The sequence below is a fragment of the Dermacentor silvarum genome, chromosome 11, assembly GCF_013339745.2.
Source record: "Dermacentor silvarum isolate Dsil-2018 chromosome 11, BIME_Dsil_1.4, whole genome shotgun sequence".
Lineage (NCBI taxonomy): Eukaryota > Metazoa > Arthropoda > Arachnida > Ixodida > Ixodidae > Dermacentor > Dermacentor silvarum.
Window position 1 is genome coordinate 42,870,785 of NC_051164.1, and position 26,021 is coordinate 42,896,805.

At 46.2% G+C, this 26,021-nt stretch overlaps 1 protein-coding gene across 1 annotated transcript in view; it reads left to right on the forward strand.

Moving 5' to 3' along the window:
* LOC119433563 (receptor-type tyrosine-protein phosphatase kappa-like) overlaps positions 1 to 26,021 on the forward strand; it is a 259,647-nt gene that overhangs the window by 198,844 nt on the left and 34,782 nt on the right. The window contains 1 exon segment of the mRNA XM_049659338.1: positions 21,980 to 22,067. Within this exon segment, the coding sequence (XP_049515295.1) occupies positions 21,980 to 22,067 (88 nt within the window).

The window sequence follows — 26,021 nt, forward strand, 5'->3', positions numbered from 1 at the left end:
GCACAGGCCCTAGCAGCCGGCGGGGAAGACCGAGAAAGTGCGCCACGGCGAAGAGGCTTAGCAGCTCGAAATGCCGCTAGTCGTAACCGCCGTGGGAGAGCGCAGCTATGGAGAAGCTAAAGTCTAACAGAAAGTTTTAACAGCAGATCAACAGAAAGTCAGTCTAGGTTTTCGCGTTCACGTCCTTCGAAAGTTGTTAGCATTCCCATAATATTTTCCTCCCCCTTGCGATGTGGTTCCGCGGGATGCCACAGGATACTTTGCATATAATCGCTTAACTAACCCTAGCGTACTTCCCTGTATTTAAGAGCTTGAAATAAGGTTTGGAGCGCATTGTAAAGAGCAGTCCATCGGCTTATTATGACCGAGAGATGTTCGCAGTTTAGATAAGCAGCTTCAGCAAAATTTCCGACGAAGCTTGTGCTACTGGTATAGTTTAAACAAAAGAGGCCTACATTAGAGCAGCCTGTCAGAGATCGTTTAGTGTTAAACAACACTTTGGTTTTGCGCGTGTGGCGCATGAAGAATCTGAAATAATATCGATACCATTGTCAAGAACGGAGGCAGCGCGGCACCTCAGCAGTCTTGCCCATACTATAACTCTAAGAAAATGGAATACACCGTGGTTTACCAACCGGCGCCTATATGCCATTGACCCACAGTTGCAATTACAACTTTTACCGGGTTTTAACCGACGAGAAGAAACATTACTGTGCCGCTTGGAATGGCGGACAATGCCAACTGCAGCACATGTGGTGTTGAGGAAACCACCCGACATCTTATGTGACTGCCCCAGATACGAAAATGAGAGGAGTGCCCTTCGGATGGCTTTGGGGCACTTAGACGACATACCTTTTACGGATGAGATCTTGGGCCCGTGGCCTCGTACGTTTCGGTATGCTTTAAACGTTCTCTAATTTTTTTAATTATTTCCGTGCAGAAGTATACAGATCCATCGCACTTAATTGGAGAACAAGAAAAGAGTAGCATGAGTAAAGTGGGTTAAAAATTGAGCAGTTTCGCCTGAAGCGCAAAGCATAGATATCGGTGGTAAGGTTTTGCGTTGCGTTTAAACTCTTCGGACTGTGTTCGAACTATATTATAGTGTTTCCCAGCTATCATGCACGAAGCTTATATTAAATGGAAAATGAGACATCCACCCAATCGCAGCAATTGCTACAAAAAATGGATGTCTCATTTTCGATCTAATTACTTTTCGCCACCTAGCGGGTTTCCACTGAACTATTCCGTAAACCAAGCTTTATATACAGTATATATGAAATGGAAGCCTTCTATGCGGATGAAACCAACTGCAAGACGTTGGCAGCAACCTGAAGAAGCGTCTCGTATCTCTTGTGGTACGCCTGTATAATTAGTCTATTTGTAAATAATTACTAACAAACTTTCTAATTATATCCACGGCAGTTCTGTCAACAAAAGGTGTTGGAGAGACTTCGAAAACATCAATTTCAGTTGTTTGCGACACGCTATCTCTGAAGCGGTTTCTTTTCCCGCGTGTTTAAGAAAGCCCGCGAATAACAAGAATATCACGTTTGGGCTGGTTCTCAACGGTGGCATTAGCGTTCGACAAAAAAAAGGAGCCGCAAAAATACAGCGTGTCGAAAGCAATCGAACATTTGCAAAAATGTTCTACGCATGAGCACGAAAGGTAATTTTCAACCAAGGGTGCTTAAGATGGCAATGTTTGGCGTGCCGATACATAGTCGACGTGTGCCTTCGCGTGACCGGTATTAGGTTGTAACCTGAACGTCACAGGAACTTTTTCTTTTGCAGATAACGTCATCAATACTTAGCCGAAGGCTACACTTTTAGGTTTAATTTTATGTTGATGTTTTATGATGGATTTATGTTGCCACGGCAAAATCACTTGATCTGTGCGCGGACTTCAACTCATCTGGCCTAGAAGTGGCGAAATATCACCAAAAGCAATAGCGGGAATATGCCTTCTTTTCCAACCAGATTGTGCAGCGCAGCCGAAGTAGCGAAGAGGGCGCGCACCATTTTGCGAGTCGTCAATTGAAATTGGTGTTTTCAAACTTGCTCCAACATCTAATTCTGGCAGGTCTCCCGTAAATCTAGCAATCAATATAGCAATACACTTTTAATAATAGTCGAAACCGGATATGTCGAAGCCACATGTAACGGATGATTGTGTACAACGAACAACAGTAAAATACCTCTGAAACGTTTTGTATGAAGTTTTAAATTTTATATCTCGAATTACCTATATATCGAACTTTTTTTGTGATACCCTTCAGATTTGATATATCTGAGTTCGACTGTATATATATATATATAGGCAGTGCCAATGACGATGGTCTGTTCTGGACCACCGTCAGCTCCACTTCGCTCCTCGAAGAGTTAGGGCGTGTGTCACTTTGCAGTCCGGTGGGCGCGGTTTAAATGGTGCAGAGACGTAATGCTAACCCGTTCGTCTCGCATTCACGGCTATATCGCCACTGGATGTTTGTTTGCAGCGTTCCGTGAGAGCCGCGAAGGTTCCAGAAACGTATTCTCTTTCCCTCCATTCCATGAATGTACCTTCATGTACGGCTTTCCCGCAGATTTCGTATAAGGGGACGTAACGAATGCCGGCGTCGATATAGGCAGAGAGCAGACGGTCGTCTTTGTTGCCCCGCTGTTTCACGCAAACACATATTGTCCGGCATGCAAATATTGGCACGCATACATTACCATATCCGAAAGTTCTCGAATTTAAGCTGTCGCCGATTATGCAGCAAATAGTGCTGCCTAATCAAATAGTGCGCGTGACGCTGATAGTGCTGTATGCGTTTTCGGATGTGTGCGAGCAATTTAAATCGCTGTGGAATTTACAGTATCAGTGTAAATAGGTCTCGGACGTACGCGTAAGCCGTCAATTGGACGAACGACAACTGCTCGCCGCTATCGCTTTGCCTTGAGAGTCGCTTGTTCCCCTCTTTTTTTTTTTTTTTCTTTGCTGCGGAGAAGTTCGCCCAGTTTAAAAAGAGTTCAATTATTTACTCGTGATCTTGGCAGTGCTTAATCCTTCACCGCCACTTTAACGTGACAATATTTTGACGAACCGATTCTGGTAACGAACGACAGACGCTTGAATGTAGATTTTGAAGGAATCTTTTATATTTTTTTTCCTGTTTTATCGAATGGAAAAAGTTTTTTTCTCGAAAACTAGAGAAGTATTGCTAGCGGTACACCCTTAGCTCGGCATTCCAAGCGAATGCAACAATAAAGAAAATGATACACGAAGGAGTCACGAGAGACACATGACAAGCAAAAAACAAAAAAAAGAAGAAAAAAAAAACACGCAAGACAAAGCACGTCGTTGAGCGCAGCGTCTACACATTAACTCAAAAGCGGCTTCGTATATATCGATGCAGAAACAGCCGGCACTAGTCCAGAGTGGTTTAGATGCGAAGGGAAAAGAAAACATCGACAAAAAAAAAACTACAAAGCAACCACGAGGTTCATCGTACGTTCCAATATCCGAATTCAGGTGTCGCAGATGAAAGGGAATTGAACTTTTCCTATCACCTGCAGCCAGCGGGGCTGTATATCAAAATCACTGTTATATATCTGTTCTACTCCGTGCCTCTTTTAGAACGTCCTCTTTATCCCTCGCCTCATCGTTTATTTTTTTTCACCAATTATTTCGGCTCTCTGAAACAGGCTGGCCACTGGTTTCTAATCTTGGCCTTGTCAGCAGCAGATATCTCGTACAATTTGTCGAAAACCCCACCGAGCCCACATCACCCGAGAGTTCTACATCTCACGGTGGGACGACCCGGACCGGTTTTTCTCGAAGCCGATTAAGTCGGCGATGTTGGCGATCGTAATCCGAAGCGAGTCAGCGACCGGCTTCTCCATTTACCCCAAATAGACCCCTAATGAGCTTCTACGGGTTCACGGCGTTAATTAGCTCCACGACCCGTTGCTTGGTGTCGCGACACGTTACGGTGACTTCGCCACTTCCGTCGTAGTAATTTAGCCCGAACGAAAGCGTTCAGGCGAAGTATTTATTGCGGGGTGTGCGTTGAACTGGCGTTCGTGATCACAATCGTTCGGCTTTTATTTCGCGCGTTCCCATACACAGGTTGTGATCGTTCACTGTGAGAAACAAACCTGTAGATACATAACGTGTGAGTGTCTCTAAGGTTACTTCGTCAAGCGCAGTCAAATGAGCGAGGCTGTGTCAAGGAGAGAGAGTCAACCGAAGAGGGAAACGTGGGGAGGTTAACCAAGGACGTGCCTGGTTGGCTACCCTACTCTTAGGGAGGGGGAAAGATAAGAAGGAAAGATAAGAAAAATAATGAAGAGCCAGTCATTTGGAATGCATTCGTACGAACGCTGCCGCAAGCGTTCGTACAGTCCGCTCGCATTCAAGGAGGGCAGAAGGGCTTTTGTGGTCTTGACCTCAAGATACGCCATGACCCCAGGATATTTTCTTCCGAGGGCGATCTATTTATCTAACAGGTTGAGTTTAGCTTGCGTCGTTGAGTCTCAAAGGATGGGCAGTGACACAGAAGGTGCTCTAGAGTCTCATCGCACACGCATGAATTGCACGCCGCACTGTTGGCGATTCCGATTAGGAATGAATAGGCACTTGTAAATGGCGACGCCACACCACATGCGACACAATAATGTTTCACGACCTTTGGGGCTGAGTCAAACTTGTCAGGCGTAAATATCGTGGCTGATTTTTTGTTTGTAAACTTATTGCAGAAAAAAACAACATAGATAGATAGATAGATAGATAGATAGATAGATAGATAGATAGATAGATAGATAGATAGATAGATAGATAGATAGATAGATAGATAGATAGATAGATAGATAGATAGATAGATAGATAGATAGATAGATAGATAGATAGATAGATAGATAGATAGATAGATAGATAGATAGATAGATAGATAGCAAGGAACCGAGCGAGCCGCGCTGCTCCTACTAATACAGACCTCATACGGCAGCTGGTAAAGGAGTTTGAGTTTCCGTGTAACAGAATTACGTTTTCTCTTACATTCAAATTTCAATCCGACGCTATCATATCGGTAGGTTCTGCATAAGTCGTACTTTACGAATTTTCTGACACATTTTACGTTGAGAAATTCAAGTAGTTCAGTAACGCCTATGCGCCACGCGGAAGGTCTGCGACATGGGGCCATTAACGCTGTCGCGTTAAAATAAAGATGTTTAAACGCTTTCAGAATCTGCTTAGCTTGAAAGAAGTTATGGACATATGACCAGCTGCGACCGGCACGAGTGTAGTCTATGCTCATGTTAGAACACATCAGCTCAAAGCAATGCGAATGAGAAGTCACTAACGCGAAAATGTTGCCATAAGATTAAAACGAAATGACAAAAGAAACTTCACCCAAAAGCACACAACATGTCAATTGCATGACAAAGTCATCGTGACGTTATGAGACGCAAATTACGTCACTCTAACAGCACTATTCACAATGAACCAACGAGGTCGTGCCAGCTGATGTGGAACATCCTTTCAACCACAGGCGTTAATTTCCAGATCAGTTTAATCCCTTTATGACTTCGATGGCTTCATTCTCCGCTGGGTTCAAGTGTTCGTGACTAGCAATGACCAAGTCCCCCGTTACCCCATGATCACCCTGCTCGTTGCATATGTATGATCTCACATTTAGATGCGTAAATTATTTGCTGTCTTTTACTGTGCACAGTAGTTGCGTGTTCTATTACTGCACTTGTTTTTCTTATAGGTGGCGCCTTCGAGGTGATGTATGTTTATAAATGAACAACCTATTGTAGATGCCCGCGCTGCTGCGTCATCCACGATACTAACCTGACGCCATTCTTCAAAGTCAGCTGACCGTTCCACTTGCCTTCGACATTACCACGCAGACACACATATCTTGAAAAGCGGATTCCCGGAAATACGCGGTACATCTGGTATAGAACAGCGGAAGCATTGCACCCTTCACTGAGCAAACGTATAAGGGTCGCGTCAGCCAACGGCAAAAGAAAACCATAAGGAATGACTTTTCCATTGTTCGCCTCTTATCGCTCCACGCTACGCCTACTAAACGGAAGCTTTACGCATGGATTAGTAGCCCACAATGGTTGCGCACTATCGTCGCGTTTGTGGAACACACACAGCTGGTTCTCGTTCCTGATTGGCGGTGACAGACGAGTCCCTCGTTACACTGCATGGAATAATGTAGATTGATTGTGATGACTCGCAATCAATCAATAGATCAATCAATCATCTTGTTTTTCACTTTGAAGAGCTCTTCCCTCAGAAAGTTCCGGATGCCATGACAAACAAGCGCAGTGGGTTCGGGAAGGCGCATTCGTTCCCTAACGAAAAATGAAAAACTGCAGGACAACCATCTCGAAGTTCTTTTAGATGCGATTACAATATCAGAAAGCCATATCGAGACGAAACAAAGCCGTCCGCACGCTTTCATTGTTTTTCCTCGTTCCTCCCACGCACTCATCTGATAACTCAATTTCCTGGAATCGGACATGCGTGACTCCCGGCGTCTCCGAATACATGTTTGTGTACGCATTGATGTCGCAAACTCTCTGGGCTTGTTTGTTTGCATTAGCAGCGTCGAATATCACGCGCTTCTCTTCCCTGTAGACGGTCGGCACGGTTTCTTCGTGCACAAATATGTGTATATATATTCACGCACACAGGACATCCCCCCCCCCCCCCCCCCCCAAAGCTTCACACTTGTGCGTCAATACTCGTATGTACTACGACAACCCGAAACCACGAGGAAATAGTTGTCATTTTTGCGATATCCTCACAGCGCCTCTTCCTTGGTCTAGTCTTCCTATAAGATCATGATAGATTCGACGAGATCGAATTCCTCCTGCGACGAGGAACCAAAAAAAAAAAAAGAAGTACGGGAGAGGAGAAGACAGGCTTTCTTTTTTCTTGGATTGCGTCATTGGGAGTGGGGACTGACTGAGCGGCAATCTTATAGACGAGAAGATGAAGGACCCTCATCCGTCTTGAACAACAGCGGGAAAGAGGGGTTTCAGACAACAAACAACTTCCTCACTTTTCTGACCGCGCTTTCCTTTGTCGCTTTATTTCTCCGGAACGCGCCGTAGACGTACTGTTAGATATATATATAGAATAGAAAGCAGAGGAAACCGTGGCGTGTGGGCAAATCCCGTTAGCGCGCCGGCTGGCGTTCGGCTCGGATTGGATTAGGAAGACTCGCGCGTGGAAGCAATCCTATATATCTTCTCGCTCATGCCGAATGCGGTGTACGATATTGTTGCAACGCTGAGCCTGCGCGTTCCAATTTCGGCGCACGCAAATTGCGCATCAGATGCGTCAGAAAAGTGGTTACATAATTCTATGACCTTGAAGAACTCACGGCAATGTTATCGGAAGCGCCGACAAAGTCGCTGTTGGTCTACGATTCAGTGGTGGCCGATGGAAACAGCGTTCAGCGCGCCCTCCTCCCTCGTCAATTTCAACCTGCGATGTGGGCATGATTCTAATGCTCTCAAAAGTACTGCGATGACACCAGCGAGAAACACTAAGTTTAAAGTGAAAGAGTGTTTTATATTGCTCGTTTTTCCGAATTTCCTATCAGGAGGCTGGTTACTGGAAGAGATCACGAGGGCAAACTTTTAAGTTCTTGAATTTCGCGCCGAAATTCAAGCGCCGATCCATCAGTGACATGTTACGAATTTCAATGTATATTTTCCGACGTGGAACGTTGTGGTGACTTGCTATTCTACGGTATAGAAGATGTTGCTGGGCGAGTAGCTTGAAGTCTTAGGTTGCGATATTGGCGCAATGAGGAAGCAGACTTTAGTAGGGGGAAGTTGCAAAGAACCCTGCTGGGGACACGAAGCTGCTTATTCATAGAGCGAAGTCACAAGAATGCGCGTGCAGCAGTGAAGTTAAAGATGTCACCGCAATATTTCAAACAGTTGCAGCTCGTTTCCAAAAAAAAAAAAAAGATAAGCAGAAGAATCGCTAATGCCGTTCACGCCTCTTTTCTTGATGTGGAAAGCCTCCAACAGTGTTAGTTGCAATGTGCCACTACTTCTTTATCTCACGAAGCAGCGGCTCATACTTGCAGGCCATGCAATGCGCAGGTAAGTGCGCGTCGCCTTGGTTCTTTAATGATAGTTTGTGCTCCTGTGCCCGTTAATTGAAACAGGGTCCAGTTTATCCTACACAAGTTTCGCCACATAATAACGCTATTTCATGTACAGCGCCATGTCTCGCGTTTTGCGCAAGGTCTGGCTCGCTTCTTCTAACTAACATACGAGCTTCTTGTCAGCACGGCTGATGCGTGGACAGAGCCTAGCTAAATTGCACGGCGGCGAGACAACTGGCACACCCTACATATTTACGACCGTTTAAAGGTTTTGGCTTCTTACGGCAGGTTTGCGCGCTTGCGCGGAGCTGGTCATTTTTTAATTGGTGCCCTTGGTCTTCTGGAAGAGGGTATCAAATACCGCTCCAAGGACTAAGCTCGGGTAGCCGGCTGAGTGGCTGTCACTCAGCCGGCCACTTGATAGTCACTTGGCTCGCCAATTAGCTTTTAGGTAGATGCGCTTGAGCACGTCTTTGTCCTAGGATCTGCGCTTTCAAAAACGGCCTTGAGTCCAATTAGTTTACCATTGTCTGGAGAGTTCCACGCTGGGTGTAATACTGGAGTCAGGGGCCCAATTGTTGTTCAACAGCTTGTTTGCTTCCGGAAGAGTCGCACGTAAGTGTGCCACCCATTCCTTTAGCTACGTATACAATATCCCGGTAAAGTCGGGCCAACCTCCGGCTATTATGTTCGTGTAAGCGCTGGCGTATCGTTTCGAGCGAATGTAGAGGCAAGTCCTGTCAACGCTCCCGTGAACAGGGTGTAGATTGACTCCCCCAACTCACTTGGCAAGGTGCATATAAGCGCTGCAGGACCGGGCTGGGTCAGTTAGACTTCTGGCTTATGGGAAACGAGTAAGCCTTTGTAAATGCTGCCCGAGCCGGAGTCGGCACAGCAATGTCGCGTCGGAGCAGGAAGCTTTTGATGGCTCTTGCACAAATTTCGAGGTTAATAAAGAAACCTAGATTAAGTAAAGGGCCACCCAGCGTGCGATGAAACGAAAATTGATAAACTCATAACGTTAAAGAGGCGGGAAGATAGCGGTGTAGAATAGATAGCAGGCAGACTGGGGTAGCTGATACTCTAGGTGGTAGGCGGGTGTTGCAAGAGTTTGGCTTGCGAGCTGTTACCCTGGTGGGGACAGAACAGACGCCAAACTGCTGCATCGATCGCCCTGGGGATGGATAGTTAGTGAAAGTAATTTTTAAATGCGTAAGCATTTCTATGCTCACCCAACGAGAAAACCGTCCGTCCGTCATGTGAGACGATCGCTTTCAAGATAGAGCCCGCAGCAGCTATCGTCTTTACTTTCGTGCTGCCTGTCACTTCAAGGCGAACGAAGCGGCGAGAACACAGCACTCGCGGAGCTCTCAGCACACGCGCACTCTGCCCGTTTCGCAGATCGCTTTCAAGATACGGGCCCGCGCGTCTCTCTTCAACGCTAATTAAGCGGCGAGAACACAGCGCGCCAAGCTATCAGCAGTAGGCACTCTGTCGCAATCGCGGATCGCTTTAAAGATAAGGGCAGGCGGCCGCCCCATGTGCAGCCGCCGGCGGAGTACGTTTGGTCACGGTTCATAATGGTTTGACGTGGATGGATAAGGCGCCAAAGAGCGACAACGGCTTATAATGATGGAGCGTCACCAGCGCATCTGGCGCCACCCTCTTCAGTATTTTGCTTGTGTTATCAATGCATCCTGCGCCGCCGTCCGCACCAGATCGTGTCGCCACTGCGCTGTCGTTTGTACTGGCCGGATGGCCTACCAAGGTGATGGATTTTCAGCCGAGGTGGGTCGAGGACTGCGTGGTTATCACTGATGAAATGATTAAATACGCAGGCAGTACAAGATGCCGTCAGCTTACGCAAGTCGGGAGCATTTAAAGATAGTTGGTAGAGGCCTTCGTTCCGCAGTGAACATAAGGAAATATTGACGAGTACGGACTATATTCTGATTTTTCTTCTTTTCAGAGTTACTCTTGGGGGGCTAGCACAGCCCATAAATGCATATATGGCATAATATCATCATAAAATCAAACGCGAACAATTCCGAAACTATACTGCAGCGCGTTGTTCCGTTTCCATGTTGGCCTGCCTTTGTAATGGAAGCAGAATTCGCACTTCGAAACGAGCACATTGGACCACTCTATACTTAGCAACCGAACGACACAGCGTTTACACGTCGTAACTTCCATGTTATTATGCGTCACAGACGTTCTGATCTGTTATTTCCTGTTCTCGCTTTAATGTAGGCCGATGGGACATGGCGGCTACAAGTTATGGAATAGCAAGCAGCATTTTGGTACATTTTTAGCTGCTTGCTTTGAAAAAAGGAATGGCTCCTTCATTTCTACAGGGTTCTCAGGCGTGTCATTAACGGCATGCATCGATTGAGCCAACGGCTGCTGCAATAGCCTGGCGAAAAGTAAATATGAGGCAGCGGAAGACGCGGAAGAGGCCAGCATGATGATTCGGTAATGCAATGCGTAATGGAGGCTGCGAGTTCGTCACCGAAAGAGAAAAGAAAGAAAAGAAAACACGAACGAAATCACGGATATGTGCTGCCAAGAAGCACGGAAGCGCGAGCTACTCCGCAAATAAGGACAACGAAAGTAAGAAAAAGGTATCAAATAATGTAAACAGAAGAGATTGCTCTGGCGAAGAAGCGAGAATCTAATTCTCTCGGTCATTACCTGCTCAGCGATTCTCCTTCTTAGCATTATCGATTAAGCTTATACGTCATCGTACCTTACCTTTCGCAGGAAGAGCTTTGCGAGGCAACACACGTTCGCTGCCCGTCTGAGAGTCGAGCTTTTTTTTTTTTCTTCTTTTTGGCGTCATCGCTAGCGTTCTCTTCGCTGCATTCTACCTAGATTTCTACGGCCTGCAAAAGAGACAAACTTGAAAATTACTTCGTCGGCAAACTAGTGTCGCGTTCAATCACAGTCTGGGAGACGGGGTATATACACCGACACGGAAGTATGCAGCAAAGCTCGAGAAATGAAATCACCTTCGGAGCTTGTCATGTCGCACCATAATGCGTCATCTTCAAGGCCGCCTGCTTCGCTCAAACGGTTACTGCTCTTTTCTTTTCATAAATCACTTGCTTTTTCACTCTTGAATTTCGGACGTGGCTCCTTCTATATCGTGGAACGGACGCTCATTCCACACTCTTAGCACGGTAACGTTTACTAAAGGGGTATATTCTCACAAATTTGTGCACCTATAAAGAAAAGTTACACAGTAACCTTTATTTAAGTAACCTTTAATAAAGGGCATACTCTCACAAATTTGTAACCTATAAGTTGAACATAACATTGTAACCTTTACTTAAGTAACGTTTAATAAAGGGGCATATTCTCACAATTTTGTGCACCTATAAAATAAAAGACTACGTGTACCTATAATAAAGGTTACTATATAGTAACCTTTAGTATAGGTACACGTAGCCTTTATGTATGTAACCTTTCGTGTAGACATACAGTCTTGCAAGGCTTCACACGTGCGTCCTTCTGCGCATGTCCATGAATTTAGGACATTTATTCTTCGGCCAACCACCAAACTTCACCGCAATGCACTAGCTTAACTCACTGAGCAGAACTTCATAAAAACTCTACTTCAAATGATCGGCCGAATTTTTACAACTTTCGGTTACCAACGTCAGGAGGATACTCGCTTCTGAAAATATAGGCATTTAAGGGACTTAGTCATAACTTCTCTGCTGCGTTATATTAGCGCTTCGGCCAAGGTTTAAGCACTGCTATAACTTAGCAGGGAAATTACGACTAAGTGCAATTAGTGTAAAGCTTATGTTATCGGAAAAAGGTATCCTTTCGACGTAGCTAACGGAAAGTTGTTGAACCTCGGCTGATCTTCCGAAATACAATTTTTCTGAAAACGCTGCTCAATGAGTTACGCTAGTGCCCTGCAGTGAAGTTCAATGGGTGGCCGAAAGAGCAATGTGCAAAATTCATGCACATGCGCAGAAGGACGAGCGGGTGACAGCGTGCAAGACTGGATGCCTATACGAAAGATAACAAAAAAAGGTTCCTAAAAATGGCCACAGGGGTTATGCCCTAATTTCTTGGACATGACTCATTGTCGAAAACTAAAAAAAAATATTCAGGACTAAAGACAAAATGACATTTTATTGCTGTGAAAACTTCATAGCGGCGACAGACAACATTTGAACGATAGCGAATACATTTGGGGACAAAATTTTACTAATTAGCTTTCTTCATTTCTTTGGGGTCACGTAATGGCATATTGAAGGCAGCCAATACTGAAAGAATACGAATTTGCCATAATTGTGCCTAGCACCAATTTAGAGAAATTGAATCTGCAATGAAGTGCGTTTCTGTTTCAGTTATTCTTTCTGCACAACCTGCAGCAAAATTCTGTAAATATCTGAGCTAGAACAGCAATGCATTTTATGGCATGTTTGCAGCAAAATTCTGTAAATATCTCAACTGGAACAGCAATGCATTTTATGGCATGTTCGCAGTATGTGTTTTTGAGACTATTCTGTGGCAGAATGCTTCCAGCAACCGGATATGGAGTGCTGATTGACCGGCTCTGCCGTTAACCACGATTGTTTATTTACATGCTAATCAGTCAAACATTGGTAATATTCGTACTAATGATGATTATTCGAGTTTATTAGCGCAATTCGTACTAATGATTACTGCTGAAATTCTGTTGCGATGACTATAAAACTTGTTCCGCAGAAATCAACATTTCGTCTCAAATTCTCTTTTTTAATATTCAAGGACAGACTGGTTAACAACGTGTAAACCTTTGCAACCTTGCTATTGCAATCTGCAGATTCAGGGCTCTCCACGGATTGAGCACGTTGATGAATCCAAAAACAATTTAAGCATGCAGAGGAACAGGTATAAGGAATTGCGTTTTTCTTCCCTACGTTCGCATTCAATGTGTATCTATTTATACCTCAGTTATACGTCCAATAGGCAATGTATGCCTTGCGCAGCTCTACTTCCCTCTCTGAACCTAAACTAGACTATCAGCTACCCCCGTTTTCACTCTCCTCAGTGCAGGGTAGCAAATGGGAGATGCGTCGGGTTAACGGTCCTGCCTTTCCTCTCTCCGGTTGCTGTTTCTCCCCCGTTCTCGCCCTAATATACACCGCCTGTTTCTTAACGCTAAGCCTAACATTTTAACATGTTTCGTTTCGTCGTTCGTTGCATCGCTCTTAGCTTGTTTTAGATCTTCGCTGTTAATCTCCGAGTTTTTGCCTTAGAGTTCATACCGGCAGAATGCAATGATCGTGTAATTCTTTTTTTTTTTTCAAGGATAGTGGTGAGCTGCCTGTCATGAGAATTGGTAGCGCTTACAGGATGCGCTACAGCCGAAATTTTATTCTTCTGCAGATTTCCTTCTCATTATTATGGTCCTCTGAGATTACTAGGCCTACATAAACGTACTCTTGCAGATATTCTAGAGGCTGACCGCTTCGTGATATAAAGTTCTCAGCTGTGGCAGGTAGCTTGGTTGTGCGATGGAAATTTGCAAACATAAGACTTAGTCCCCTGACGTTAGGCAGCTTTAATAAGCGGTGTACAAAACATGGCGTCTTCGACGTTTTTTTTTTTTTTTTTGGCTCTGCAATTTATTCCGGCCTATCCAACTGGCAAAAGTTTCGCCTTCGAGATTAATGGCTTACTCCAAGGAAGAAAGCGGCCGCTCGATTTGGGCATCACCTATTAGAAATTGCTGGGTGAGACCTTAGTCCTGTAGCAGATCTATATTAAGATGATGATTGTGAAGATGACTTGTGTAGAGTGAGATAGATGCTGACTTTGGTGATAAATTGGAGATGTTAGCCTGGCTGATCGCCTGGCATGCTAGTACTCCGGGTGCTGGGCGAGAAACGGGATACAGAAACTGATCACAGAAACGCATAAGTAGCATAGATACTGCAAGAAATGTTATTTCGTGAGCAGTATGAAAAGTAACATGGGGGCACGAGTCGGAAAGCCTCAAACCCAGCACACAGCGACAAACATCTGCCACTGTGGAAAACGAAGTCGAATGTAAATCACCGTCAGTTCACCGATGGCACGGCTGTCGCAGTTAAATTGTTCCTACAGTGCACGTAGCATCATACCAACTCCTGGTACTCCCGATCATACCGCCCTCATTTCCGTCTACGCTCACATTGTCATCATGATCGGGAGTGGACGTTGTCAGATCCGCGATATTTATCGCTGTACACTCTAACGCAAACGCATCGCCAGCCCTGCCGATATCTAAAGGTGCCATCACAGCTTACACTATGGCCGTGTTCGAATACTCACCGTAGACGACTGAATGGACATCTAAGGGGACAGCAGGCCGTCTTAATTCTCGTGTCCATTCCGATGAAACCGGCGAGAGAGGCTGCTTCGCAATGACAGCATCGAATTCATAAATGACGCGGTCTACTTGGCAAACAAATTGCAGCGCTAACATGAGAGACGAAGAAAGAAATGAAGGACACCAGCTACCTTATTTTGCTTCCTTTACTTTATTGTCCAAACAAAATGGCGGCTGAGCTGAAGGCTAGGAAGCTCGACGGGTGGGTCATCTGCGCACAAGAAAGCGTTGTCATCGCTGTTTACGCGCTCAATTAATGTACGCTAGGTTGTGTGTTTCGTAGGTTCGCACGCGTAAAATGTTAAAATACAGGGATATTACGTGATTTCCTTAACCTTTATTTGCCGAAGTGCTGTGGCGTCAAGTCATACAGATGTTTTCTAGTTGCGTTCGATTAGTGGAACTGGAACTTGTCTTCTTAGAAGTCAAAGTGGACTTTCTGCGATGCTGGCTAGAATTTGAACACACCAGGTTGCAGTACTATGTCCCTGCGCTATGTTTACTTGACACTGCTAATTATTCTAAACTTCATATGCTCCGTCCTTCCGTCCCTCCGACCGTCCTCTCCGCTGCGTTGTCCTCATCGTTAGAGCTTTAGCTTGTCCGCCAACTTGTTACCGTTTACAGAGTACCGGGCTACCGGAACCGTGGATGGCAGTAGTAAAGCTGGTAGTGGTATCTTGTGACGAATTGCCGAACTACAATGCGTTTGAAAAATTCCTCTCGCGTGAGTGTTCTCGTCCAATGAAAACCATGAAAGGACTGCACGTGAGCGATTGTGACGCGACAATGCACTACAGCGCAAGTTAAGTGGAATATGATAGGCCAATGAAGTATTAGCTCTGCGTGCTCTCTCGCTAGACTCTGCGTCACCAGATGTCGCTGCCAACATTCGCTGCTGTCACGTGCCGCTTTGGTAAAGCCGTATTCGGCGCACGGTAATACTTTTTTTTTACCATCTAAAGCTCTCTAATAATGTAATACGCATTTTGTGGCAACCTCACGCCCCATTCGCTATAATGTCCGTTTCTAAACTTTTTCACGCCAACTTGGGCCACTGGGTGTGTGCAGGAGTGGGGAAACTTGAGCCACCAATTGATCATCATGATCAACCTATTTTTATGTTCACAGCCAAACGAAACTCTCTCCCAGCGATCTCTTAGTACCCCTGTCTTGCACTAGCTAATACTAACTTGCTCCTCCGAATTTTCTCATTTCATCACCCCACCTAATTTTCTGTTTTCCTCGACCGCGCTTACCCTCCGTTGGCAATCGTATAAAGTTCCAACGGTCCTACGTCCAATCTCCTACGAAATACATGGCCTGCCTAGCTCCAATCTTTCGTCTTAATGTCAACTAGAATATCGGCTATCCCCGTTTGTTCTCTGATCCACACCGCTCTCTTCCTGTCTCTTGACGTTAGGCCTAGCTATTTTTCCATCGCTCTGTGTGCGGTCCTTAACTTGTTCTCGAGCTTCTTTGTTAACCTCCAAGTTTCGGCCCAATATGTTAGCACTGGTAGAATGCAATGATTGTACACTTTTCAAGGACAGTAGTAAACTCACAGTCAGGATTTGGCAATGCCTGCCGTATGCACTCCAACCCAATTTTATTCTTCTGTCAATTTGCTTCTCATGATCAGGGTCCCCTGTGAGTAATTGACCTAGATAAACGTACTCCTTTACAGACTCTAGAGGCTGACTGGCGATCCTGCATATTAATCTTCAACTCCACGCTTTCATTTTCTCGGTTAAGGTCCTCAATCATATGTTGCAATTTGTTCTCATTGTTGCTGAATAAGACAATGTTATCTGCAAACCGTAGTTGAATACGGTTTGCAGATGTCTCCAGTGAATAGCACTGGAGACATTGTGACTCCTTGCCTGACGCCTTTATTGATAGGTAATATTCCGCTTTTCTTGCGGAGAAGGAAGGTAGCTGTCTAATCTTTGAAGGTATTTCCCAATATATTCATGTATGCCATTGATTACGCAATGTCTCTATGAATGCTGGTTTCTCTACTGAATGAAATGCCTCTTCATAATCTATGAAAGCCATATAGTCAGGTTGATTGTACTCCGCAGATTTGTCAACTACCTGGTTGATTACTGGACGTAATCCATTGTAGAATATCTCTTCCGAACTCCAGCCTGTTCTCTTGGTTGATTGAAGTCAAGAAGTTGGTGAACTTTTATACAATGCTGAAAGCAAGCTAATGGCATAACCATCATCATCATCAGCCTTTATGTCCACTGCAGGACGAAGGCCTCTCCTGCGATCTCCATTTACCCCTGTCTTGCGCTAGCTGATTCCAACTTGCGCCTGCAAATTTCCTAACTTCATCATCACATCTGGTTTTCTGCCGACCTCGACTGCGCTTCCCTTCTCTTGGTATCCATTCTGTAACCTCTAATGGTCCACCGGTTATCCATCCTACGCATTACATGGCCTGCCCAGCTCCATTTCTTCCGCTTAATGTCAACTAGAATATCGGCTATCCCCGTTTGTTCTCTGATCCACACCGCTCTCTTCCTGTCTCTTAACGTTAGTCCTAAGATTTTTCGTTCCATCGTTTTTTGTGCGGTCCTTCACTTGTTCTCGAACTTCTTAGTTAACCTTCAAGTTTATGCCCCATATGTTAGCAGTGGTAGTATGCAATGATTCTGAACTTTTCAACGACAGTGGTAAGCGCCCAGTCAGGATTTCGCAATGCCTGCCGTATGCAGGGGACCGTGGTCATGAGAAGGAAATATACCGAAAAATGCACCTATATTTCTCCTATTCTCTAACGTCTCCTTTTCTTATTGATGAGTATAATTTTGGCATTCTTCCAATTCTCTGGTACACTTAAAGTCGTGACGCTTTGCGTATAAAGGGCCGCAAGCTTTTTAAGCATAACATCTCCTCCATCTTTGACTAAATCAACTGTTATCCCGTCTGCTCCTGGCGCTTTTCCCCGGGATATGTCTTGCAAGACCCTTTAAGTTCAACACGTGTTATATAAGGAGCACCTGTATCCCTTTCCTCACTCCTGCTGATGAAGGTTGCGTCGCTGCTCTGGGTACTGTGCAGGTCAGTAAAGACTTCAGCTGCTTCTGCTATATCATCGAAATTGCTTTGTTACTTAGTAGAAGTTACCTACGGGTTCCTCGGTGCCTTGCCTCCAATTTCAATCGCTGCTTCTGAAATCAGCTTAGTTACGGCCACCTAATTGTGCAGGCCAGGTATTCGGGCATAAACAACTTGAGCCATTGGCTATGTGCAACTATGCATGTGACAGAAGGTCTGTAAGCATTCATGGCCAATCTTCCAGAATGGGTACAAGTGCGACTGGGTGGGGGTCCCGATAGATAAGCGATAGATAAGCAGAGCAAGAGCCAAGTATTGAAGAAGCTGTCAACAGCATATCGAAGATGTCAGCTACAGAAAGGGGGAAAAGTCGGCATCAGGAGCAGCCAAGTGCGAAGAAAAGTGAAGCGAGCAGAATTTGACCGGAACCGGCATTGAGGGAAGAGCGCCGAGCTACAGAGAAGCGAATATGTGAGTAATAGGAAACTGAAGAGGTCGGTAGTACAGAAATGAACAATTTGGCTACGACACGGCGTGTCTCTTAATTGCTATATACGCATTAACAACGACGTTCATCGTGACGTGGGTTCTGCCGGAATCGTAGTTTGTTAATGCGTAGCAATCTTGCCCTAGATGTCCGGGGGTAATTTCTGCTCCGTTAGCCCTTCCTTTTCGTATCCCCCCCCCCCCCCCAATGAGAGAGAGGGGTGAAAGAAACGTTTATTGATGAAACATTCGCCCGAGCGAGGCCCGGTATCACCCTGAGCTGGGGAGGTTACTTAGTCCCGCAACCCCCTCCACCCCCAACAAAACAAAAACATACCGCTATTTAGGATTGAAGAGGGTAATTTTTATAAATACACAAACTTCTGTACGTTTACCGCCACCTACTTGTGAGCGCACGGACCTACGACGCTCTATTTTGTGAGCCAGCATGGGAGTGATGGTTAGTACGCACATTTGGCTAAACTTCATCCTCCTGGCTTCGAGCGGCTTTGCGAAATTGTCAACTCGTCATTCTAAACAAAATACTGTTTTATAAATTATTGAACACCAATAAAATATCCCAATGACAGGATTTGAACACGCGACGTCTAGTATCATAAGCCGATATTGAAACAGTTATGCCACGTGCGTATGCATCGACAAGCGGCATTGAACACCCTTATGAATTCTTCTCAAGCAAGCGAGCGCGTTGAGACGCTTGCACACGTTTCGATTTGGCTTAACCGAGGCGCCGTTAGAACGCGGGGGAAAGTTTCCGCAGCGCCTCTGGCTTGCGGTGACAAAAAGTTGTCGCAGTTTCACCTCAAAGGCGAAACATCAATTGCGATAGCAAATTTGTAGAGAGCTATACGGAGTAATGATAGTAGCTTTATCAGGTGTAAACCCTTGGACATGCAGCAGCACCGGCAACACGCAGAACTGTTGTCGACGCCGTCGGCGTTTTGCCCGCGTTCGCACAAAATGCGTACGGCGTTGGTGACTGTTGCCGGAGCCTCTGATATAAATAGGCACTTGATGCCGCAGCTCAACGTTGCCTCCCTTCCCTCCCCCTCCCCCCCTCCCCGCCATGACCTTTCGCGCGTCGGAAGAAGGCGCGTTTGTTCTACATATATGGTGATTGTAAAGGAGGAAGGAGACTTCTGCAGCCCTTAAGGGAGCACGGCGTAGAACGCGCGTTTTTTCTTCGCCGTGCGTTCACTCCCCGTGATAGCGCGCGTCCCTCGCGCCCTTTCACTCGCACATACAGCGTTCGGCGCGCGGCGACGATTTCATCTCCACTGACGTCATACGGAACCTCACGGCAACGGCGACAGCGACGACGACGGCGACAGCGACGACGACGGCGACGCCGACGGCATAAATCTGTTTTGGAGTGTCCATATAATTGCTATCGCAATAATAAACGCGCGGCAAACGCTAGCAACCAGAGAATTGCATCTGCAACGACAAGGAGAAGCTACAGAAGAGCACGCGATGGAACGAAGGCGAGCGTGTTGATATGCAAATTATGCGAGAAAAAGAGAAAAGCACTACAGCAACATTTGTTTCGTTCACCAAACAAAAGATTGGTAGTAAAAATGATTTCACTGGCGAGCTCGCCATTGTGTGCGTGCTATTCTTTGGAGTTGCTTATCCCTTACAGTACGGAAGTCCTGGTTTCAAGGGTAAAGTACAGGATGCATAAGTAATCATTACAAAGAACGCTACGGCACTTAATGGAGGCAATTCGCCAGTGGAGTTTTTTCTGCCCCAGTTTGTTTGTCACCCCTACTTTCTAGAATGGCTAGTAGAAATGTCGCTGCCACAATGCGAACTATATCGTTACTGCTTCGCTGTATTCAAAAACTTTCAATAATATTCGGTGCTCCTTGTGAATTGTGTTTTTGCAGCCTATTGCGACCAAGAAATATGTTGTAGTTTATATAATCAGTTTTAGAAAAAGTAGCAGAAAAACTTTGCACCACTGCTGTTGCTGAAACGAAAGCATTCCACATTTGAGTACCCCATACGTCGGCTTAGTCAGCGCTGATTTTGCCATTATTAGGTTTCAATGGGAAGCGACAAATGAACATTAACAAATTCTTGAAGCCGGCATCATCATTCGCCTATATTTTTATGTCCACTGCAGGACGAAGGCCTCTCCCTGCGATCTCCAATTACCCCTGTCTTGCGCTAGCGTACTCTAACTTGCGCTTGCAAATTTCCTAACTTCATCATCGCATCTGGTTTTCTGCCGACCTCGACTGCGCTTCCCTTCTCTTGGTATCCATTCTGTAACCCTAATGGTCCACCTGTTATCCATCCTACGCATTACATGGCCTGCCCAGCTCCATTTCTTCCGCTTAATGTCAACTAGAATATCGGCTATCCCCGGCAAGTGTTGGCTAATTCGTGTTTCTAAGGGATGGAACTAGCTTTGAAAGTGAAGGCGAAACTGTTAACGGGTTGCTAACGTGCATTTGTAAATTCCGATTTTCTAATTATCGCTTTCTTTTTTGATGGGATTGACAATTCTTTGTGAACTTACCCACTTTGAGCTATGAAATATGTATGTCCGTATATATACGCCAACTTGTGCCGCTGGGTATGTGCCGTTGGGTGTAGACAAGTTGGGTCATTGGATGTGCGCAACTGGACATGTGACATTAGTTAGATGAACATGTTTGGCCACTCCTCCAGAAGGGGTTATGCCTGCGTGGTCGTTGGCCGTCGTCGACTACGATGGTAAACTTACCTCGGGAGGATAGGTAAATGCGTCTAACCGGGAATAGGCGGAGGAAGCAGCTATTGCCTTAGCCATAGCTGCCACCAGCAATACTTACATCATAAGCGACTCCCAATCCGCCGTTCCAAATTTCGCGCAGGAACGCATTTCGGCAATTCAGTCCTCAATCATAAATATAACCGCCGCACCGTTCAAACTCTCTGGGTTCCGGCCCACGTCTCGCTCCCCGGCAACGTGGCCGGCCATGACCAGGCTCGACCTTTCACCTCCCGAGCCCAGGGCACCACTTCCGCCCGGAGTTCAGCATATGGAGACAGTGATGACGGGGCCGTCGATGCGCGACTGTATGGTAACGTACAAAGAAATCACTCAACGTTAACGGTTGGCTAGAGTCATCTATCCCCCCGCAGATGAAACGTGTGGGGAAAACGCTTCGATCCCGCGGTCCACGGCCACAGCTCCAGTCCAGGCCGGCCGCGCCCACAAGAACGCCCAGCCGCCACTAGCGCGTTCCACGCACCACCGCTCGCGCGTCCGTCCTCTTCCTCGTCCATCGTTGGCTCTTATCCACTATTCACGTCAGCGTTCCCACACTGCCCCTCCCTCTGCGAGGACGTTGACGGCACTGGCTGGCACCGCGACCACCGGGGCACAAACAGATCCGAGGTGCTGCCGTGGTTCACGTTCTCCCGTGCGATGGCGCCACAGTCCGAGGGCCCAGCTGCCCTGAAAAATTAATTGCGCAACCCGGCGGCACGGACGACAGAGATGCCGAGTCGCCATGGACGACGAGTCGCCATGCGCTCGCTGAGCACGACCACGATCACAACAAAAGAAACTCAACAAGAAAAGACACACACACACCGCTGCTCCGCGTTGCAAAATCACTCGCTCACTTCGCCACGTCGTCACAGCGAGCGCACCGCAAGGCACAACACAAAACGAGGACAAGCGACGAGTCGGCGGCGGGTGGTGTAGTTGGTCGTCGGCACAACGGGTGCAAACATTCACCAGCAGCATTCCTTTCTCCATGGCTAACGTCCGAACCTTAGAACCAGCTGTTGTCAAAGTAAATAAGGTTAAAGCTACAAAAGTTGCTCTAGCTTCCTTGATATCTTTATTTTTTTAAAGTTCTTCTTAGGCCTAATGTACGCCTTTTCTTATTTCTACTCCTTCCAGCTTGCGACCAAGGGTGAATCGCATTGCATGCGACATGCCAGCAAGCCGGACAACGACAACAAGAACACCTACAAGAAGCTGCTGCCCTGTGAGTAGGGGTTCCGTCCTTGCATTCATTAAAAATATGTCGGACTGTTTGACATGCAGAATCAGTGCAGTTAAGCGCAGAAACTTGAACAGTACACTCTCGGAAACACTCGCACCCTTTGGAGCATATCTTGACCCCAAACACTAATCGTCATCTGTAAAATCCCGGCCACGGCGGCCGCATTTCGATAGGGGAGAAATGCGAAAACACCCGTGTGTACTTAGATTTAGGTGCACGTTAAAGAACCCCAGTGGTCCAAATTTTCGGAGTCCCCCACTACGGCGTGCCTCATAATCAGATAGTGGTTTTGGCACGTAAAAGCTCATAATTTAATTTTTAATTGTCATTCGTCTCGCTTCTCTTCTTTAATGACGTCATGTAGCGCAATGGCACAAGCACAAATATTCACACAGAACAAGTCACAGGCGCTCTGTGGGTCTCTTTGCGGTTCTGCCCTTGCACTACATGACGTCATTAAGCACCAACTAGCCCAGGAGCATGTCATTTTAATTGCCTTTCCTTTCTTTAAGGCGGCGCGCCGGCACTTCCAAGTCGCGAACGGCGTGCGCGTTATCAGCGTGACGTAGCATTGTTGACAGGAAAGTAGCGAGCGCAGAGTTTTTAAGAAATGCAACGCAAGCAAGACAGATGGGGGGGGGGGGGGGGTAATTGTTTGGTGGCAAGGTATTGGCCCCAGAGTGTGTCCACATTTATTATTATTATATTTATTTTACAGGGTAGGTGCCATGACCTCAGAGCTTACGGCGCGCGAGCGTTACAGTGCTTATGCGTCAGTGTAGCTTTTAATGCTATAATATAGTGCGAAGTAGTGCTTGCAAATATCCGTCAAACCGGCTAGCCCGTTTAACCGGAGGAAAGTGAATCCGGTCTCGAAAGCCGGTTATCCTGATTTCAATAACCGGATATTCAGGATGTCTGATTTAAATAACAGGTTAGCCGGGTGTTCGAATATTTCGACACCCCTACTCGGTTCTTAAAAAATAAAAAATGTCACAGTTTCACCCGGAAGGCGAAGCATCAATTGCGATAGCAAATTAGTAGAGAGCTATACGGAGTAAGAATAGTAGATTTATCAGCTGTATAAACTTGGACATGCAGCAACACCAGCAACGCACAGAACTGTTGTCGACGCCGTCGGCGTTTTGCCCGCGTTTGCTCCGAACGCGCGCGGCGTTGGTGACTGTTGCCGGTGCCTCTGCTGGCGGCTCGGAGGTTTTCGACGAGACCAGAACGGGACACTCGTCGAGCAGCGTCGGAAGTCTTTACCACCTTCTCGCCTCGCAACGTTTTATTGCGATAGCAATTATATGGACACTCAAAGAGGATTTCTGCCGTCGGCGTCGCCGTGAGGTTCCGTATGACGTCAACGGCGATGAAATCGTCGCCGCGCGCTGTGTAAGTGGTTCGTGTGGAAAGGGAAAGGTTGACGCTATCTTCTGCCGCGCTATCTTCTGTATATATATATATATAAAAACGTTGTGAGGCGAGAAGGTGGTAAAGACTTCCGACGCTGCTCGACGAGTTTCCGTTCTGATCTCGTCGAAAAACCTCCGAGCCGCCCCCAGAGGCACCGGCAACAGTCACCAAAGCCGAGCTCGTTCGGTGCGAACGCGGGCAAAACGGCGACGGCGTCGACAAGCTGCGCGTTGCTGGTGCTGCTGCATGTCCAAGATTTATGCAGCTGATAAAACTACTATCCTTACTCCGTATAGCTCTCTACTAAGTTGCTATCGCAATTGATGCTTCGCCTTTCGGGTGAAACTGCGACATTTTTTTTTTATATAATTACGCACTTGGTGCCACAGCTAAACGTCGCCTCCCCTCCCTCCCTCTCGTCCCCCTACCGCCTTTCGCGCGACGGAAGGAGTCGCGTTTGCTCTCTATATATGGTGATTGCAAAGGAGGAAACAGACGATTAATTCTGCAGCCCTTCAGGGAGCACGGCGTAGAACGCGCGTTTGCTCTCCGCCGTGCGTTTGCTCCCCGTGAAAGCGCGCGTCCCTCGCGCGCTTTCACTCGCACATACAGCATACGGTGCGCGGCGACGATTTCATCGCCGTTAGACGTCATACGGAACCTCACGGCGACGGCAGAAATCCGCTTTGAGTGTCCATATAATTGCTGTCGCAAAAAAAGGAAAGGTAAGGAGGGTAACCAGAGCAGATATTGGGTTTGCACGAGTGGTTGCAAAAATAACTACAAATATAAGACAATATAACAGAAAGACAGGTAATTTCGGCACAACTACAGAAGAACAGATATCCAGTTATCCAAATATCCGGATACTATTAACCGAATAACCGATCACTCCGGTTGTCCAGTTCCGGTGAACCGGTTTGGTGTTGCTGCACTAGTGCGAAGCGACACGCGTACCCACAGCCAGGATGGGTGGTCGGTGTCATATGGACGTACTAACTCTGTAACGTAATCATTAACCTATAATGCACCTTCACTCTTTCATAAATATGAAAGGGAAGACGTTAATATTCCCGTCTTTACACGGAGTGAGATACTACAGCATTTCGAAAACTATGCCGTGTTTTGTTGCCTGCTGTTTTTCATGTGGACCTGTATGAGAGAACTTGTGCATGCATTCTCACTGATGCTATACTATAGTTGTACTCTTCTGTGACATTCTCTCTTTGATATACTTAACACGTCTACTGTTTGTTTCGTCGTTTTTTGAAGTTGGTAATGTGTTTTATTTTTCTCGTCACTTTGTAAGTTTCTGTAATTGGCGTTGTTTTGTCAACGCAACATAAGTCTGATACGTTCGACTGCTTTTATTGAATTTACACTATAAAATGCACTTTTCTTTCTATTTTTTTCCCTTTTTCTTTACTGTACAGCTGACTGCTGTGCTATTAGGAAGAGTTTTGAGGTACTCGAGTATTTGCAACAGCTTTTCGCCTAAAGAACTGGTTCGAAGTGAAGTTCTGATGTGCAAAATGAGAGCTTTTTTAATGAGTTAGCATGAGGAGTGTCAAAGTAAAAAAAAAAAAGTTATATAAATGAATGAGAAGAAAGGGAGCGAAGGGGCCCGATTTTTATTAATCATATCAAAGAAGCCAGCAAACAATGACACCAAGGACAGCATAGGGAAAATTACTTGTACTTACTAATTGAAATAAAGAAATGATGAAATAATAGAAATGAAAATGTATCAAAAAAAAAAAACAACTGGGGCCGCAGGTGGGGAACGATCCCACGTCTTTGCATTACGCGTGCGATGCTCTTACCATTGAGCTACCGCAGCGCCGTTTTCCCATCCACTTTCGGGGGTACGCATTTTAAGATCCAGATCGCTCAGGGAAACGCTTGATTCCATTACCGGTGGGGCGCTGGGCTAGACACCGAGCTTACGGATTAGGGTATACGATGAAAGCGGGAGGGGGTCTTACTGATTCCGCTTCTTTAATGCATCTTGCTCACGAGCGACCACACAGCACTCACCGGAGGCGCAATGAGCTCAGGCCGCCATGCGGGCCGATTAGTCGCGTTTCATTCGCTGAGCACTGCAGCTGTTCGTACATCCCAGTAATGAACTCAAGTTAGCGGACTGGTGCGGCTGCATCTCCCGTTTGTAGTCGTATATGGTGGCGCCAGAATGTCATTTATACATACTCCGGGTGCCCGAGTGAGTGTTAAGGCGTAAGCCTTAGATGGCTCATGAGTCGAAAAATTCGACGTCCGGCTTTATGGCACCAAAATTGTGTGCCGTCAAAACGTGGTACCAAAACCTGCAACGATTAGTGGGATTCGAACCCACGACTTTTGGTGTTAAGTTATTTAAGGCACAGTTAATTAGGCTAGAGAAGGCACGCGAACCCAGACATGAAAGTGAACAAGTAATTTTTCCATGCCTAAGCGGTCTTTGGACTTTGGACTGTTAATGACGAATCCGGCCTCGATCTTTGTTACTTACGCACTATC